Raw genomic sequence first — 19,841 nt, 5'->3', positions numbered from 1 at the left:
TAATCTTAATAAATCTTCTTCGTCTTTTAACAAAACCAGTTCTAATCTGGAATTGGAAAAATCAAATTCATCTAGCTTTGAAAGGAGCTTTTGAAAGATGAGCTACGTGACGAATCTATATCGCATTTGATCCCGTCACTGGCGAAGACCGATCGGGTCTCCTAGGACAGATATTGCTCGACTAGTCAGCCAGTGTCTATCGGCAGAAATGAAGACATCCCGGGATAGTATAGACCGGCTCCTTCGGTCGGCTATCTACATCGCGGTGGCAGCAGCCGTGATTTAAGGTTGTCCGGCCTGAAAGCACAACTCCGTCCACCTTTTCGAATGCTCAAGCAGTTCGAGCGTGCCCATTTATTATCCTTTGTCCCACGACTATGCTACTAGAGATAAGTTCACCCAACCCTATCCACCGGCCTCACGAGTCCGCCGATCGACGAACAAGACTCCAGATCGGGACCAGCACCCATCGATTCGCTCGGTGATCGATCATCGCCGCGCCTCGGGATGTCCGCTCATTCTTCACGCGAACTGTCGATCTACTAGCCCGAGCGCAATCGATAAAATGTGTGGCGCGTATTTGAATAATCAAACATTTGAAATTTCCAGCAAATCCGCGGGATGATTAGGTTCAGTTCTTGTTAACGCGCATCATTTTAGCACAGTAACAGTTATTCGTCAAATTTGTGTGAAGAAAATCAATACAAAATTGGGGGTTTGTTATTTAACCCTCTATGGGCCCATGTAACTTTCAAGTCACAAGCTAATATATCCACATTTTACCAAATAGTTTTAGTTTCTTTCACAAGATGCCTCTGCATTAACAAATAACAATATTGATGACGGTTGGCAGCACCATCAATCTGAAATGTCAAAATAAATACCTTGGAAGTTGTCTGAAGATAGAAACCAAAGGGACCATTTTGTGCAATTGAGATTATTTGTGCTTTTGTCGGTGTTTACTAAATAAAAAAAAGCATATATAATATCTCTGGGTTCGTATATCAATAACAATTTATTTATTTGCAGTTCAATAATCATTTTGTTACTATTTGTATATGATACAGTTTTGTAACTTGGGATATTGTGATATTGTGGGATTATTCCATTTTCATACTTATAGAAGGTACAGTAAATTGACGCTCAGATTGTGCACAAAAATGGACAATTCGCGAAGAGGAGATACAATTATTATTCGAGCCTTGCGGCTCTCGTTCTTATAGTTGTTAACAATCGGTAACTATAAAAACGAGCCGCAAGACTCGAATAATAATCGTATCTCCTCTTCGCGAATTGTCCATTTTTGTGCACAATCTGAGCGTCAATTTACTGTACCTTCTATAAGTATGAAAATGGAATAATCACGCGATGATAGAATATTTGAAGTTGATTGTACTCGTATAGAGTTGTGCAACTCCGATATAGTACTCTTTTAATAGGCACTGGTCGAACTAGGGCAAACTATACTTTCGTTTTCGGAGAGGTAATTGTTAACCGAGTCTTATCAACTTTCTCGTCCTAACTTTTATTCTGCTACGATTCTCTGCGGCATAGCCTAGCGATATCTGAAACGTTGCTGTGGGTAAATTGAATTGTGAAGTTTTACACGGTTTGACGATGGCAAATCGAATAGTTAAGACGCGATTACGATACAGCTATGCCCTATATTTACTATAGTACGTTACATTCAAAAAACCCCGTCGCGTTTTGAACCGCTGCCGAGATAGGCTTACAGATATCGAACATCGCTAGGAAATCTCATCTCTTGAATTTGAGCTATTGTTGCCCACGAGGTACGTGCCCCAAACTTTTGGCTAACATTCAAACCTTCCATTGATATTCCTCTTGAGGTATTCCGCAGATATTCTTTACGAGCAGGAACTGCGGAACTTTATGCGAATTTTTATGGATACTAATGCATCCCCTAATTTCCCATTTTTAAAAAGTTATCGATGTTTGAACTGTTACAATTTTTGCAGAACAAATATCGTACAATGATGAACTCGGACTTACCTCGAAATTCGAGGCATCGATTGTTACATTTCATCGTTAAAAAATACTACGAATTACAGATTTTGCGCGCTGAATTCATCCTTCTGCAGATCATATTCACCTTTCTTCAAATTAAGATTATCCTGTTATAAATTAAGGTCGTTTTTTGTGGATGTCGCGAGACTGAAATAATAGAAATGCAACTTCTAATAGTTTGTGCGCGATTGTACGAAGTTTAGGGTAATTTCGGTGTAGTAGTTAATTAGTTAGTTAATTAAGTGTAGGATATTTTGACTCAATAAATTGACAAATTGAGTTATACCTATGTTCTTTAACTTGAGTATTTACTTTTCTCAAAATATTGAATCTCTGATAGCACAATTTTCATTAAGAAGCTTAATATAAAGAAAGCATACGTGTGCATATATTACTGCGATTATGTATCTATTACTGCGAACCAAATACTGCAGATGTTCCGATCATTGTGTGTCAAGGTGACATAACCCATTTTCTTTCAAATGTACACACATAGCTACAATTCTTAGGATCAAGATATTCTCACTGCAGCACTTTATAAATTATTTATAGGCATTCTACTATCAAGCGTGTTCGCACCGACTCGTCGAGAACTGCACTTTATAGGTTAAGGTACGCAGTTCAGTAAAACACCGCAGCAATATACACACATAGTTAAAAACTATGCGCCAAATACGATGGTAATGATAGTGTATGTTGATTTTTTATCAAAGTAAGGATTATTTTATCTAAAAATAACGCTAAAATGAATAGTTAATTATTTAATAGTTAATTTATTATTAATTACCAAAACATGAAAAATTAATAAATTTACAAAAAGAATATTAATTAGCAAAATTTCATAAGGTTCTACGTTTTCATAAGCTTCCAAATATCAAAAGTCAATAAGTGAATTAAAACAGCGATTACTGTTACTTGCATGTCATAAATTATCAATATTAAACACAAAAAATTATGAGATGCATTATTAGAAGATTACACACTATAAAATGTTAGATTGTATTTTATAAACTACCGCAGTGTCTGGGGCGTCCACAGTAATATTTACACTTACCCTAGTTAGTTTTGAACAATGTAAGTCCGCACAAGATTCAGGAACCGCGTGACCTTGTTCGTCAGACATGGCTCTGCTGTTTTCACCGCTTTCAATAGTAAACCAAACGAGGTTTATTTAATAATTAAATTCTATGGAAGTATTTTTGCACCTATTAAAAAAAAACAGATAAAGATTTGTTTACTATTCGATAAGTATTTTAAGTTCATTGATAGATACATACAATAAAATTAAAAGTGTCAGGGTTTATTTGTATTAAAATAATTTCAGTTTCAAGGAAGAAAGTAGAAAATCTTGATTCGCAAAAGAATCACATAGGTATACACATGGGTGAAGTTGATTTGAAAAAAGACGAATATAAATTGCAGGATGATGAATTTAGAGTATATGATCTGTGTAACATCTCTAAGAACATTAGAAAACTTCCCTAGCCTATTCATCCACTATAATAGCACGATCTTCAAATGATATTGAGCTCGACAATTTTTCAATTAACAGTAAACTTATTTTGGATGAAATTTTCTGTTCAGTTAGAGAAAAGAATAGTGTCTTTTTACTAACTTATCTTTTACCATTTATACCAGCCATTATTGATCACAAAGTCTGATTGTTCCTTTAGAATATAAGCTAGAATCCAAAAATGAATATAACAAAATCACTATTTTTTTACATACATACACATAGTATTCTAGCTTTTCGTCCCTCCAAGCTAGGACTCAATAATATATTATTTCTAGTCTAAGAATAAAAACGACTGTTCTAAGTCATTAAGAAATAAATATTAAAAAGAAACAGTTGTAAAAGATAATTAGATATCCAGTTTCAGGTGGATCGACTTGTATATTTGTTAGAATTCTGTGCTCGGTGCAGTTGAAATATACAATATAGTTGAAATATAATAAGTATGCGTTCCTTTTCGAGGTTCTAGGGCAAGTGCTGAGCGGTCTAACACAATCGTCTTACTAAAAGGTATAGGCTTCCCTACTACATGGTCAGATCTCTCGAGAACAAAGCGCTTATTCTTTAACAATGCCACGTCGGGTTGCCTGCATTCCCCAAACATCGTTTTTTTCCATAAACAGCCTACGACACTGACGTGGTCGCTAACCGTTGCACAGTGGTCTTTCATTTGCTATCGATTTTTCAATATTGTAAGGAAGTTTCACAGATTGTTGCTTATGGAAGCTTTTAAAACAGTTCTATACTTCATGCAGGGTTTGTTTCTTTAACACTATATTTACGGAACCCGTCAATATGACGGGTCACTAATTTTTTAATTTACGATTATTCATATCGTAAAGATACATTTATGAGTTATTTATTCACTTTATACGTTACCTACGACAAATGTTACAGTAACACTTATTAAAAATCAGAATAAATGTCTTATTGTTACTTTTATAATATAAAACATATAATATATAATATATAATATATAATATATAATATATAATATATAATATATAATATATAATATATAATATATAATATATAATATATAATATATAATATATAATATATAATATATAATATATAATATATAATATATAATATATAATATATAATATATAATATATAATTTAATATATAATATAATATATTATTGTTACTTTCGTGAACTAATATAAAACAGCTGTTCTTTGTGCTCCGTAAATCTAGTCTTAATATCTATACCTGCATAGTAATTAAACTTCGGAAGCACACACTAATCTATTCATATCTTGTGCGAACTTTCATTGGTGTCATTTTATTCAGGAAAGATTCGTGATTATAATGGCGTAAAATTTTTGCACGGACTCACCTGGACTGCAGTTTTATAGATCATTAAAGTTGAAATGTCGCAGCACTTTACGCGTAAGCCTGTGCGTTCGCGTTCACGGAGCATACCAACGTGAGACGTTAAGAAACATCGAATGCTGTGTTAAAGTTACTTATATTATATTTATAATTTTTTTATCTATTTTCCTTTAAGTTTTATTTCGCGTGTAGTTCATGTTTGCAAACAAGTTTAGCCAATCTCAAAATTGAAATAATTATGGAACTTTGCATACAAGCAAACTTTACAGTTTATTTACATGAAAATTATTAACATAAAATTTTTGTTAATGTATGACAAATATTTTTCTTTTATGTTATTTTTATTATTACTGTACCAACGACAAAATATGATGTTACAAACATTTTCGATATAAATATAGACTATATCATGACTATGATTACTATTCTTATGATTACTGTAACATTTTGATATGTTAGTATATACAAAAAATGCAAATGTTATGTATTCATATCATTAAAATGTATTGTGTTGGTGTTATAAATAAATTTTATAATTAATTGCTTTCATATAAATATACCAAAAATAAATTAAAGTTTTATAAGTATACCTTGATGAAAATCAAACATAAAATAATTGTAATGTTATTAATTTCACTAAACTTGAAACGTATTATTTGTACATATATTTATTGAGATGCGTTATTCAGTTTAATCCTTATATATTAAAGACCCTTTTTTCGGTATCAAGTAAATTTTTATTTCATCTATGCAATATTTATTTTCTTTAAATGTACATATTTATATCCATATTGACTTTCATAAACGTCAAATCTGAATGTAAAAAAAAATACTTGCAACTTAATACTTGCAACTACTAGTTCCTTAACTATGTTAATAGTTATGTTAGTAGCATGTCGCTAATATTGTTAGCTAATATCAAGAAATTCTTTCAATTTAACACATTTCTTTATTCGTTAGTTTTATGCTTTAGACACCAATTGTGATAAAGACCGTTTAAAGGTTTAAAAAGTAGGAAGTATCAATTTTAAAATGGTGTTTGGTCCATTAGATTTCGATGAACATTAACGAAATTATCGTGTTCGCCTTCTCGGGTCAAATCGATCACAGTTCATCGCCTGTCGCCTCACGCTCATTCATCCCTTAGGCCTCACACATGTCAAGACCCTATCATAAATCTATCAAAGGCCAAGCGTCGTTCGATCATTATTAAATTCTCTCTCTCTCTCTCTCTCTCTCTCTCTCTCTCTCTCTCTAAACATGTATTGCCGTTAATATATTACATTCAGCAGTGTTCAAATGCCAATGTTCTAAAGCTCGAATCCGATTATCGAGATTGATCCGGATTCGTAAGTACATATTGAATTTGATCCCAGCCCTAGTCTTCGCAGATTAGAGCCTTGCTGTCCAGGGTTGGGCCCCTCGCGCGCTTTCGACTCCTTCCATTTATCATCGCCAACGAAGGACAGAGTATTCAGATGCTCCCGTTCAAGGCAGATGCCGGTAGATCGCGTCATGCTTAGCGTCTTGGTCCCCTAGACAACAGAGCCGGAGTAGGGAATGCACGATTTACTTGCGGGCAAAGCTCGGACAACACAGGATTAGACTGTGCGAGCAAGGGGCGATTAAATTGAATGCCGCGGTATAGATCGTCCTGGCGTGGTTTGCGTAACGATAACAGATGGATTTCCTCGGCAAAATTGATAATAGTAGAATCCGCATTCAGACTCAGACATTGAAAATTGAGTGAAAGGAGATTACAGTGGAGACTCCCGTATCCGAACTAATAGGGTGATTAAAGTAGCCAGATAGTAGAAGTTTCGGATAATAGAACGATCATCTTCTTTTGCATCAAACACTTCATTTATTCAAGTAGAAATTAACAACATTTGTAGTTTCTTTCAATATTTAAGGTTCCCATATTTTTTTAGCTGCTAAGTCACATAAATGTGCCGTTTATTTTGAAAGTGGCCTAGGTCCATTTATTTTAAAATCCAGATATTTAAGGTTTTTACGTTTTAATAAATTTAAAAATATTGCTAATTGATAACATGGTGGTACAATGTTCTCGTGTTCCTAAGGGTCACTGCATTCTTTCAGCTTTGCTGACATGAAATTATGTGTATAACGTAGAAATGTAAGTATTAAAATAGCTAGCTCGGTGTTTTTGAAAAATGACTTAGGCCACTTTCAAAATAAACGGCTCAAATTTTGTATTGTTTGCTAATTTCTTCAATTTCATGCGATCAAAGTTTTCTCGATGCTCTTTTCAACGTTGTATTTTCAATGCTAGTCCACGCATTTGCTATCATGTAAAAGCAGTCTTTTAAAATAATTTTTTTATATTGCTCTGTCACGCCCTCTTCACTCAATTCAAATGTAAACAGAAATTTTTTAAGCTAATCATTTCTGTATAGTCGTTTAACCCTTAAATGCATAATTTTTTGTTTTGAATTTTAAAAAATCGTTTTTTATAGGAATGTAGTCATAGGTTACGTAAAAAATAAATTAAAAAATCTAGATAATAATATCGAGTATTTATTTTGAAAAAAGTTGTATGTAGACTTTTGTCAACAATATGCGTTTATTACTAAAATTATTGTAGACGTAAACAAATGGTTATGTATTTATATTATCTATTAGTATAGGAATTTTCACATTATTTATAAATGAAATGCAGCAAAGCAATTGCGATTTTTGTTGTGACGCAAAACTTTCCTTTATAGGAAACTCGAAAAAAGAAAATATCTCTCCGAGTAACACATTGAAGGTTATCACCCACCGCATTCAAATGTCAAAAAACATATAACTTACTCGCCAAAAGTAATGTCAAGTCTTTTATTTCACACATGGTTTATTGTCTATTGTTATCAACGTGTGTTCGGAAACGCACATACTCGGGTTTTTGAATAAAATTAAGTGGAACTGAAATGTAGACAATTGGCAACAATATGCATTTAAGGGTTAAAGCACACAACTACTGCTTGATATCTAGTGGTTGTATGAGTGGAGTTACATTAGGTGGCAAAAACATAATACTTTTAACCCGAGAAAGATAACCTACGTCGCAGAGGCGCCTGCGAAGACTGTTGATTTTTGTTAATTTTTCATAGAGGTCTAGTGATTTAAGTTTAAAATTACTTAAAATATAAAAAAATATAATATAAATGCATTTTATTTTTACAATAATGCCAAACCTTTAAAATGACTAGATTAACTGAAATAAATATCCATTGTTAGTATAAAATTGACGCCTTAGAAAAGCATGCGCCTCTGAAGCGTATGGTTATCTTTTACGTACGTTGTCATATGGTTATCTTTCTAGGGTTAATCTTTATTTAGATGCGACAAGGGATGAGAAAATGTTCGCAAAAATTACAATTGGTTGGAATAAGAATATGTGTAAACTTGTAACGAAAATTTATAATGATTGTGTTTTGTGGATCCTGGTAACTGATACGCACGCTGAATATCGAAATCGATCGACGCAAAAATAAACTGTAGACATTGAAAGATGCGCTATTTCTTTACGACCTTAAATTTCTAATCGTTCACACAGCGTTAACCAATCTGGATGATATCTCCAGTATGTATAATTATTGTGATTCGAATTTTTGCAACAGACTCGGATATAAAGGTTGGCGAACAGAATTTTCTAACATTTTCGTCGCTGCAACCGATGAAAATTTCTACAAAAATTGTTTGAAACATTGTCTAATAAATTAGCCCATCTAACATCTAAAAAAGAATTCAAGTCATTTGGAGCAATTTTAACAAAGTTATTGCGTTTTAAAAGATGTCCGAATATTAATATTGACTACTCTATTTCTATTTGGATGCAGTAACACTTTAAGAGTAAAGAAATTGCAACCATTCTCAAATATAGCGTTCTTTACGATGCACACAATGTTTACTTTTAATGCAGTAAACGAAATTTTTGTGCAATTTTCTTAGGAATAAATACGATAATTTCACTTTTTCTTTGTGTATTCGCATGCATCGGGGCTTCTTCTTCATTCGAATATTCGTAGAATGATCCACGAAATTGAGAATTAGCATCAGAATCCGCAAAGTCACTAATAGAGCAATAGGAAAGTGTCAAAAGCAGTTAATAATCAATTGATTATTAGTGTAACTCAGAATAATTGAAATTCATCTACTGCAGAATATTCTGCATGAATTTCGATCTCAATGATTTCCTGTTCACGATCGAACAATGAACAATGCGTTCTGGTATAATCGTGAATTCCGGAACGCTCTAACAACGAGTGCGCAAATTCCGATGTCCTCGATCTAGTACGATAATCATTGCAGGTATTGCTAGCCTGACAATTCTTTTAAGCCGCTAAAGTGGAACGTGGGTCTACAAATCTTGCGACCCGCAGGGGACGATGTAGGGCCGTTATTAAAGGTTTATAGACGAAGAGCAATAAAATGTCTTTGCCGGACAGCATGCAAAAAGGCGGTCATACCTTCGAGAGATTCATAAAGCGATCTAAATTCCTTGCAGGACCTGCACAGCGTCGACCTGGAGGAATTCAAGCACGGCGGGACCAATATCACTGCCTTTCGATTAGTGGACCCGGAGAAGCCAGAAATTCAGAAGGTCGTGCAAGATTGGATCTATGGGGAGAAACGTTATAATCGGGAGCTCGATATGGGACAAAGCTCCAACAAGGTATGCCAAAATTTTAATTAACCATTATTCAGATCACGTAACAGCGTCGATATTTCAGAGTAAATGCAACGTGAACAGAATAAACGAGAGAAGACTAATAATTTATCGATTCATGCACTTTCAGGCTCTATTTCGCGAATACCAGAAAGATTCGTTCATTTGATCCATTCATTGCGTAATGATTTCAAGACTCACGAAAAATACTAGGTTGTCCCACAACTATATAGTCATATTTTCGTGAATATTCTGTTATTTCGCGGTTGGAGTTTCACATCTTCAATCACATTATTTTCCCGTTTCATCCACATCCGGTCCTGACTTTTTCAACTTAATTCGCCCCAAGCGTATCAAATTGTAGCATCAAATTGATACTACAACAAGAGGCAAACAATTTTTTTTATCAGATATTTTATTCGAAAATAAAGATGTTTAAACAATGTTCTTTTCACAATTTGTGCATAGAATGAAAGGATGTGCCGAACAAACTGCGTTTTTACCCTTGTCACAGTGTGCACTATGTACATTTGCGGCTTCTTTACGTGGGCATACAGTAGCCCACAAAAGTGTTCATACACCTTTTAAAACGCAATACCTTTTTCAAAACTGGACTTGAATTGTTTTTAATAAAAAAATTATAATAAATAATAGGCCTAGTGCTCTAGACAATGACTGAAATGCTTTATTTAATTTTGCTATTGCTTTGGAATTTCGAAGAATGGTAAAAATGGCTTTCTTCATCTGAAAGCCTATTATAAGAAGAGAAAAAATGTGTTACGTAGATCTCGGTAAGTTATATGCATGCTGAAAATTTGATCGAAATTGGTTGATCTTGATATATGAGCCGTTTATTTTGAAAGTGGCATAAGTCATTTTACCGTAATGAAAAGTGGTGATTTTGTTAATGTTTATACGAAATTATTTATACTGAGAAAAATATCAGTATCCTGAGATAACAAATACAAGTAAATCTTCTCGAAAGTTAGCATCCATATTTTTAAACGTATTAAAACGCAAATATATCCAATTAAAAGCAAAGTGACTTATGTCACTTTCAAAATAAACGGCTCATATAAACAATTAAAGATCGCAAGAATCGCAGTTTTTGTCACGATTTTTGACACTTTTGATCAAAACTGTAAGAAATCTGCAGTTTTTTCAATCTTAAGTTAATAAGTTACCGAGATCTACGAAAGGCATCCTTTAAATTGTTCTTATATGCTCAGATAAAAAAGTTAAAAAACGGGAGCTTTTTATATTTCTTTTGGCATTCCAAGTAATAGCAAAATTAGAAAAAAGCATTTTAGTCATTTTTTAGTAGACTAGTCTCTGTATCATCTAAAAAATTGAAATCATTTAAGCCAGTCTTAAAAAAGTTATGGCGTTTTGAAAGGTGTAGGAACACTTCTGTGGGGCCACTGTGTATGGCAAAGTGCCCGTTTCTTCATTTCGTCATTTCGATTCAAATTTTCGCTCATTTGTTATAGCTCACGTTCAGTGAAAATTCTTCCGAAGTATTAGATTTGAGCACCCTGTAGCTGCTAGATATTTATTGACTTTCGAAAAAAAGCTCCTGCTTGTGAAATTCATGTATGTCAAATTGAAACAGAAAGATCCTTTCCGTAGCAAATAATGTTATATCAATTGTCCTAAAAATAGTAGAATAATATACTCTAATAAATTAAAATAGTGTCAAACCAAGGACGGATGTGGGTCAAAAAATAGTTCTGAATTCGCATTGTAAACATCAGTCCATAACGACTCCAAATGAAACAATCTAATATACGTATCCATTTTTTATTTCACTGTGTGCTACTTGTATTACACATTGTATTTTTTCATTAGTTTTGTATTCCATGAATTTTTTCAGATTTTTAGAGGATACATAGTTAAAAATTTCTCGACTATTAATTAAAGTACCTCATTCCAGATTTTATAATTGATGAGACAGTACTTTGTCGGGAGAGTTCCAAATTCATTTTCTCTCAACTGTAAAATTAATACACTGTTCTGCGTGAAAATTATTACGGCGAGAGGAACCAGACCGAATCAAACCAGTTTCTGCCGCTCGTATGATGCCTGTAAAACTGTATCAATAATTATGAGAGGAGCACTTTCCTGTTGTTTAATGGAGATTTACTATCAAATGCGCACGCGAGTATGAATATTAATTTTGCCCTTTTGTGTTCTGTTCACGGGTCACTTCACACTAGATGGATCATATTAGAAAACTGGGGAGGGGAGAGTAAATTAAATTACCATGTAGCGCACTTCTAATTAAATTATTGCGAAATTATTAATTTCATTCTTCTTATTTTCGCCAAAGCTATATAGACGCATCGACAGTTTTATTCCACTCGAATAGCTACGTTTTCTTTTCATATTTTAAGCATTCATTTTCCAACGCCGAAGTCACAAATGTACTTTTATGTTACAATTTTCATACTACAGCTTTGGGTTGACAATTTGATTATGAATATCGATGAGCAGTTAATAACTGAGTAATGGTTGAAACGATGATTGAAACGTTCCATGATTTCGTATGTAAATCATATGACTCCATTTTCATTAAAATCTCTATCTTCATGCATAAATGTCAGTTCAACGTTCAATAATTCATTTTTAATACATCAGCATTCATGCAGATCGTAATATTTCCTTCCCTCGCCAATGGATCATTTGTATTAAACATATCGGTATTAAACGGATCCGATGATGCCATGCGAATTGTAATAAAATATCATAGCCAGTTAGAGAATATGGACGAATATTATCAAATTGATAACAGAGACTCTCATATCGCCTGTTATACTACTGTGATCAAAAAGTAAGGTGAATTTGTTTATAAAATGTAAATTCTTTATTTATTCTTCCAAATCAATTTCATCCCCTTCAAAGTATTCCCCGTCCGATAAAACGCACTGTTTCCGACGCTTTTTCCAGTCCTCGAAACAGTCGGAATAGTCTTTTTCCGGTATAGCCTTCAAGACCTCCTTCGATTCGGTTTTTATCTCCTCAATCGTGTCAAAACGGCGTCCCCGCATTGGCTTTTTGAGTTTGCTGAATAACCAGAAGTCGCACGGAGCCAAATCAGGCGAATACGGTGGTTGCGGAACGATATGAGTCGAGTTTTTGGCAAAAAAGTCGCGAAGAACCAATGCAGTATGACATGGCACCAATCGAGACTTGACGCGTTTGAGACACAAAACATCCTTCAAAATGGTTTGGGCTGAGCCAAATGATATTCCAACACTATCAGCGAGGTCTCTCATTGTCAGTCGACGATTTTCAAGCACCAAATCTTCGATTTTTTGGACGTGGCCCTCGTCGGTAGACGTTGATGGTCGTCCAGAGCGCGGTTCGTCTTCAACGCGTTCTCGGCCCGCTTTGAACTCGTTGTACCACTTATAAACGTTTTTTTGTGCCATAGTTTGATCACCAAAGGCCTTCCGCAACATTTTCAACGTGTCCGCACAAGAATATTCGTTCCGCAAACAAAATTTGATGCAAGTTCTTTGCTCAACAAAATCACCCATTGTAAAAATCGAAAAATTCACTTTTGGTCGTTTACTAAAACACGTGTAACTCGGAGATAATTAAACCTTTTAACAAACAGACGCTTGGCAATTGTTATAGACAGTCCTACCAACCTAGGAAAAAAACAATTGCCTGCCTTCCTAATGTCCGGGAGTTTTAAATGACAATTTCACCTTACTTTTTGATCACAGTAGTACATAAATACCGAATCCAAAGTCCTGAAATTATTGTATTCCCAAATTGGATAACTACAAAGGTAGACGTATTCTATTCATATTCCATTCTCATGCTCGATTTGATCTCCGTTTAAGAAATGAATCCATAGAATGAGATATCGAATAGGGTTATGTCTAGCAACTGTACCGAATAGCAAATGCAGGATAATGAAATGAAAACTGAGAAGACGTCCTTTCAATTCTACTACTCGAACCCAGAAATTTCAATGAATAACTAGTACCGATCAAATGTTCGATTCTTCTATCTCTCGCGCGCGTTAAACGCACCGAAACGTTCGGGCGAAACTAAAAAATATCGAAACTAAAAAATATTAGGTTGGGGAAAAAGAAATCCATTATTTTTGCGTGAAATTCAAGACTTTATTTAAGCGGTTCGTATGTCGTAGAAAAGGAAAGGGGAGACGTTTCGTCCGGGGTCACCAGTTTGGCGGCTGTTTGGGTGTCGTGAAAGGGAAAGGAGTGGGGAGACGTTTCGTTCGGGGCCCGCTAGAGGACTCATCGGTAAGGCTATCCTAGCGGGCCCTTGCCTTTTTTTTGCGTTTGTAAAGTGTTTATTTATAAGGCATACAGAATTATAGCGGACTTAAAAATAACTATAAAAATAAACGAAAAGTTCTTATAAAATATCGCTAATGTATAGATGAACATTATGTCTACCAATTATTATTTATTAGCCGGAGGAGTATCGGAAGATTACCCCTCGTTAAACTAGTTATTGCATTGCACAAAAATGTCGCAAATATATCTTTTTCAGTCTTGCTCCCCAAAAGCCTTTAACAAAATCGGAGCTCGCATCGTAATTTTTAAACTTGGGCCCTTGCCTTAGACGTAAGAGTAGGACGAAGTCTCGGTGTATATATAGGGATCGGAACGGATCGGCTACTAGCGGGAAGAGGAGCCCTCTGCTGGCGGGTCTGGAAGTAGCCGCCACAAAGATGTTTCGGATTGTCCGATTTGGGTCAAATATGCACCGTTTTGTTGTATAATTTGTTGCCATTTTAATAGTAGCATCATAATGCCTCTCTCATAGAAGTCTTGGTCCTTATTGGCGGAAAACTATAATAATCGATTTTCACGATCTTCTTACTTAGGAAGTTTTGCAATGCGAGAAAAAGGTGGTAATCGCTTGGTGCCAGGTCCGGACTATATGGTGGATGCATTAAAACTTCCCAACCAAGCTCCCGGAGTTTCTGACGAGTCACTACAGACGTGTGTGGCCTTGCGTTGTCCTGATGGAATACAACACCTCTTCTGTTGGCCAATTCTGACCGTTTCTGGTCAATCGCTAGCTTCAAACGGTCTAGTTGTTGACAGTAGAGATCTGAATTTAGTGTTTGGCTATACGGAAGCAACTCATAATAAATGATTCTGAGGGCTCAGAAAAACTAAACTGAAAAGTATCGACTGTCCCGTTGACTGACTCGGGTCTCTTATTTATATTACGTCCCCCAAAAAGGCCACGCCTTTTTTTGGAGGACTCGCTGTCTTCTTTTACCCCCGTTTAGTTTGGCGGGGGAGACAGCCATCGATGAACCCTCGCTGTAGGGGCGCGCTGGCCGTTCGGCCAGGTAGCGGTACGCGGCCGGCGGCTTTCTCCGCGACCAGGCATGCAGTACATCTGGCAGTGATAAAAAATAAAGAGACAAAGGAATTTCCGGTTCTTGCAAACGTCAAGGACGTTTTCTCTCCGTCGACCCCTTGACATCTGCAAGCGGACAGTTTTATGGTTATTACGGTCGCCGACCGTGTGCCGCTACAATTCCTTTCAAGTCCCACCAAATACACAGTAGAACCTTCCTGGCCGTTAGTCCTGGTTTGGCCACCGTTTGAGCTGCTTCACCACGCTTTAACCACGATCGTTTTCGCACAATATTGTCGTATGTGATCCATTTCTCATCCCCAGTCACCATCCGTTTAAGAAATGGGTCGATTTCATTACGTTTGGCCAAGGCTTCGCAGATGGAAATTCGATCCATCATGTTTTTTGGTGTTAATTGGCGTGGCACCCAAACATCGAGCTTCTTTTTGAATCCAGCTTTGCGCAAATGGTTTAAAACTGTTTTATGGTCGATCTTTAGCTCCTGGACGATGCTACGACTACTAACATGCCGGTCAACTTCGATTATTTCCGTGATTTTATCGACATTTTCGACGACGGGCCTGCCTGTGCGAGGTGCATCTTGAATTGACTCGGAGACGTTAGGAAACGCGCGGGCGTTGAAATGAACCCTTCCGGGGTTGTAAGGCCCGGATTGCACGGTGGACGCGTATGTTCTTAAGTCGCCGATTGATTGCCCGCCAAATTAATTTTGGGCTATCGGATTCAAGTTTCGGATTAGTGGTTGCGCGTACTGTTGCGTGATTTGAAAGACTGAGGGCTTGTGCCTTGTGAATGATTGCTCGCGGGATGACTGCTCGCGTGTACCGGGAAAATTGCAATAGACCGTTTTTCGGGTTTGCTCGACTATTTATGTGGGTAGTTCCTCGTCGGAACTTGTCCTGGAGGGGGTAGGAACGCTAGTCGCTGGGTCGTGGAATCTCTGCGACCCTGGTTCATGCCCCGGAAATTCCGTCAGGTCAACTCAGGTAGCGGGCCCCGTCGCGCGCTCGACGTCGGCTGACCCTTCGGAAATTCCGGGTTTATGGGACCTTATGGCTGTCAAGGAAAACGGCTTATTTACGATGAGCAAAAAAAAAGAAAAAACGTCTGCCTTGTGATTTTATGCTATGTCCGGATGGCATCCGGACAATCTGGACGCCAAATGGTTGTGAAAGTGTCCTTGACTGCAGCCCAACTATGGTCACGTCCGTGTCGTAAACCCGGTCGCAAAGACTCCACGTGTTTGTTCGGAACGGAATCGACGAAACCAAAATTGCACGTAATTAGCTGTTACAGTATCGGCACCATAAACACCATTCACAATTTCAGCGGCCTGGCTTGCATTTTCGCCTTTATTAAAGAAAAACTGTAAAATGTACCGAATTTTCTCTTTGTTGACTTTCATTGTTAACACCCTGTAACTCACAACTGAATGGAACAAACAAAAAACAGCAAAAGAAGTTGTTGAGGTGCATCGTGTGAGCACCTGATATCGTTATTCCGCGATATCAACTATCTATCGGGTTGTAAGGCCGACTACGCTGCGCGACGGAATAGGACGATATCGTTGTTCGTTTATTTAAAAATGAACAACTGTTTTACTTAATAGTTCGTGAATTGATAGACTGAATGAGACGTAGACTAGAGTGACGAGCGACGTTGAACGATATGAACGAGGTTACGCAGGAGTAAAAAATGACTGGTCGAGGTGGTCAAGAGTTCTCGTTTTTATATGTTTCTCGCCGAGAGAAAACTTGAAGATCATTGGTTGATCGCGAGGTGGAAAGGGACCTTAGGAGTCCCGGTCGTACCCAGTGTCACAGGTAGCAAGAAATCCCGGAAAAGGCGACCGAAGGGATGCGTGCTGGCGACCCTGTCATAAATTAAGGAGATGTTGCCGATGAAGTGTGCGATATCCGAAATTGCAGAAATGACTTTATTGCCGGAAAGGAGACGGCTCGAAGGAATTAGAAATTTAGAAACTGCAGGCGAAGGCTCTACGAAATTGAAGGCCCAACGAACGTGACTTTTGTCAATTGCACGTCGTTCGTTGAAGGACCGTCAATTTGCCACGCTGCACCGAAGGTTCCCCGTAAACAAACTGTTTTTTAGGGATTGAAGAAAGGTAGTCCGTCCCGGAGAAAGTCGGGCGGACACAGCTGGAAAATTCCGTTGCAAGACGGAACAGAAGTTTTTTAGTGTGAAATGTCACCTTGACAACGAGCATAAACTTGAAATTGTTTGATCGATACTTTACGAGATATCGATCATTACAGCCATCTACCGAGAAAATAACGATGGAATTCGTTGTTCGGTTTAATCGGTAAAACAAGCCTATACGCGTTGCCGAGCGATCTGTTTTTGAAAACACGTCTGCCAGTCTAAGTGTACTTAAGCAGCCATCGAGACCCGATCGTGCAGCAGCACGAGCGTGTCCCCCGTCTCGCGCAATTGTTTTCGCAACGTGCCGTAGGATTGGGGCATTAAGAACCGGTACAGAGGCGAATTTTAGCGTGCACGCGTGCGAGCTTAATTATCAGACGCTCGTAGAGACGGCGTAGGGATTTTAACAGCTGCACCGCTGTGCGGTGTCGATGTAATTTTCTCGGTGAACGAGCGTACGAACTCATCGGATCGGCCCGTGTGCATGCAAATAGCACCGAGATTGTTCCGTGACGTACAAGCGTAATAACCGCGCCACTCTTGAAACACCGCCGCCCGCCTTAATAAAATTCTAATTTTACATTCTTCGCGCGAGAAACCTTGACAGCATTCCATCGATCCTCTCCTACCTACTAACGAACAAATGAATGTCTGCGGACGGGATCAAGTTCTTACTGTCGAGGCTTTCGGGTATAAGCCGTGCGACCTGGAGGAATTATTTTCGCAAGCATTGCAGCTCGCTTCGTCAGGGGGTCAAAGACGCGCTGATACTGCTGTGTATAAATACAATTGGAGTTTGTTCACGTTCCGGTTCATTGCAAACCAATCGAAAAGCCTTTTTAATCGGTCAATTGAAAAATTAAAATATTAAATTTAAAAATTAAATTTAACACGTTCCGTGCCGAGCTTTTTTTACTCGAATCTTCACACTTTGATATTTTACTAAAACTTGATGTATTACGTGCAATTATTAATTCTCGTACACATAACAACGTAACAAAAACTTATCAACGCCCATTCTTGCGGTGGAAATTGATTCTTCGGTTCTAAATTTCTTGTAAACAATTTGTTCAGTTCACTAAGTAAACATGCAAGCGTGTACCATCGATGGTACACGTGGCACGGAACGTGTTAATGCAGTTTATTGAATTGTTATCGATGAGCGCGGGCGCGACTAGCGTGGTGTCGTAGGACTAGCAACTTAGGACAGACTGAGCTTTTTGAGTTGCGCGTTTGTCTCTTTTATAGTGGAAGAGAAGAAAGGAATAGATGGACTTTCGTAGGAAAGGAGAAAGTTGGGAAAGTCCCGTGCGGGTCGAGGTGTCCAGATGTGAGGAGAATTGTTTTATTAGGGGTGCGTGTTTTTTAGGGAATTTTGAGGATTAGGACCGGTACTTGTTTTATTGCTAGCGGCCGCGCTCAGGTAGAGGGATGCGACGCCACAAATCCATAGGCGAAATAAAAACGCATCTAGATGGATATTTTACAAATAAGCTTCAACAATTTTGGAAAGAGGACATATTGAGGCTTCCTGAGAGATGGAAGAAGGTTATAGAACAGAACGGTTCATATATAACATAATAAATCCATCTTAAACTGTTGTAGAATGAAAGGATACTCAAAAGCACTTTATTTAGAGTTACAAATTCTACTCCAGAACATTCGCGTATCCAGTAAATTAAGTGGTGGTGATATATTGCAAAACTACAGAGATACAGAAATCTGGTGTTGGTGAAAATCCCGAGGTGGCAACCTCACGGTTCGGTGTCTACTTTTGAACTGTCGTCTGGGCCCACCTGGGCCTCTGTAGGCAACGGCTCACCCTCGCAAGGGGCCATAAAACTGTTAGGTGGGTCATCGTTGAAATTCCAACATAAACAAAAAATATCGTGTATTCATTCCGCACCCAAAAAACGGAAGAAACTTATGGGACACCCACTAGGAGTAGCGAGATCCTGGTAGGGTTTATGCGATGGTTTTTATTCCTGTTGATGTTATTAGGGTACTTCGTTATCTTCCATGTTTCTCTAAACCTACTAGGAAAGTATTCCGTGGTTTCGGCTATGTCAGCGGTAGCCAGAAGATTAAGCCAGTTTTCAAACAGTAGGGGCGAGAGTAGTCCACGTGGCGCACTCGGAATCTCGTCTGTAGGAGTGGGAAACACAACGGGTCGACGGGTGTACATTATAATTCTGAACTGCGACGCGACACAGGACATTATCCTAATAGGATAGGAATAACCGTTATGCTCGCCAACTCCCCTGTACGCGAGTGTCGGCGCGTCACGTGACCTACCCTCATTCCCTCGATTTGAAATCTGGCTCAATCTCCTGGCTACCATGGCCATGACCTTAGCTTCGTTCAAAAATACTGTCCGTACTGTTTCAATATGATGTTCTGCTACAGCTGATCGAATGTAACCTATATCTGGCACAATATTCGTGCCCCTTGAGTCGAGTGTTGACGCTCTTCCTAGTTTCACCAATGTAAACTTTGCCGCGCGAGCAGGGATTTTGTAGATTTGAGAGATGCGAAGATCCGTCCGCGTGGTGAAAATGGTTTCCATATTGTGTTTTCCGTATATTTTTATTCTACGATCGGTTATGCCTTGTATGTATGGTAGGAAGATGGCGTTTCTGTTGTTCTTTTCGTTCGAGATAGAATGTCTATTTTTGATATGTATAATTCTGCCCATTTAACCTGCTAGGCACGACGCGCCACTATAGTGGCTTCCGCGAATGTCATCTCTCT

General features: G+C 37.6%; 1 protein-coding gene across 5 annotated transcripts in view; it reads left to right on the top strand.

The window, feature by feature from the left end:
* KaiR1D (Kainate-type ionotropic glutamate receptor subunit 1D) overlaps positions 1-19,841 on the top strand; it is an 819,478-nt gene that overhangs the window by 684,271 nt on the left and 115,366 nt on the right. For all 5 annotated transcript variants that reach the window (XM_076526910.1, XM_076526909.1, XM_076526907.1 and 2 more), the window contains exon 7: positions 9,390-9,557. In XM_076526910.1, coding sequence (XP_076383025.1) covers positions 9,390-9,557 — 168 coding nt within the window. The remainder of the gene's footprint in view (positions 1-9,389; positions 9,558-19,841) is intronic.

This window comes from Megalopta genalis, chromosome 16 (genome assembly GCF_051020955.1).
Source record: "Megalopta genalis isolate 19385.01 chromosome 16, iyMegGena1_principal, whole genome shotgun sequence".
Lineage (NCBI taxonomy): Eukaryota > Metazoa > Arthropoda > Insecta > Hymenoptera > Halictidae > Megalopta > Megalopta genalis.
This window is presented reverse-complemented; position numbering and strand designations above follow the sequence as displayed.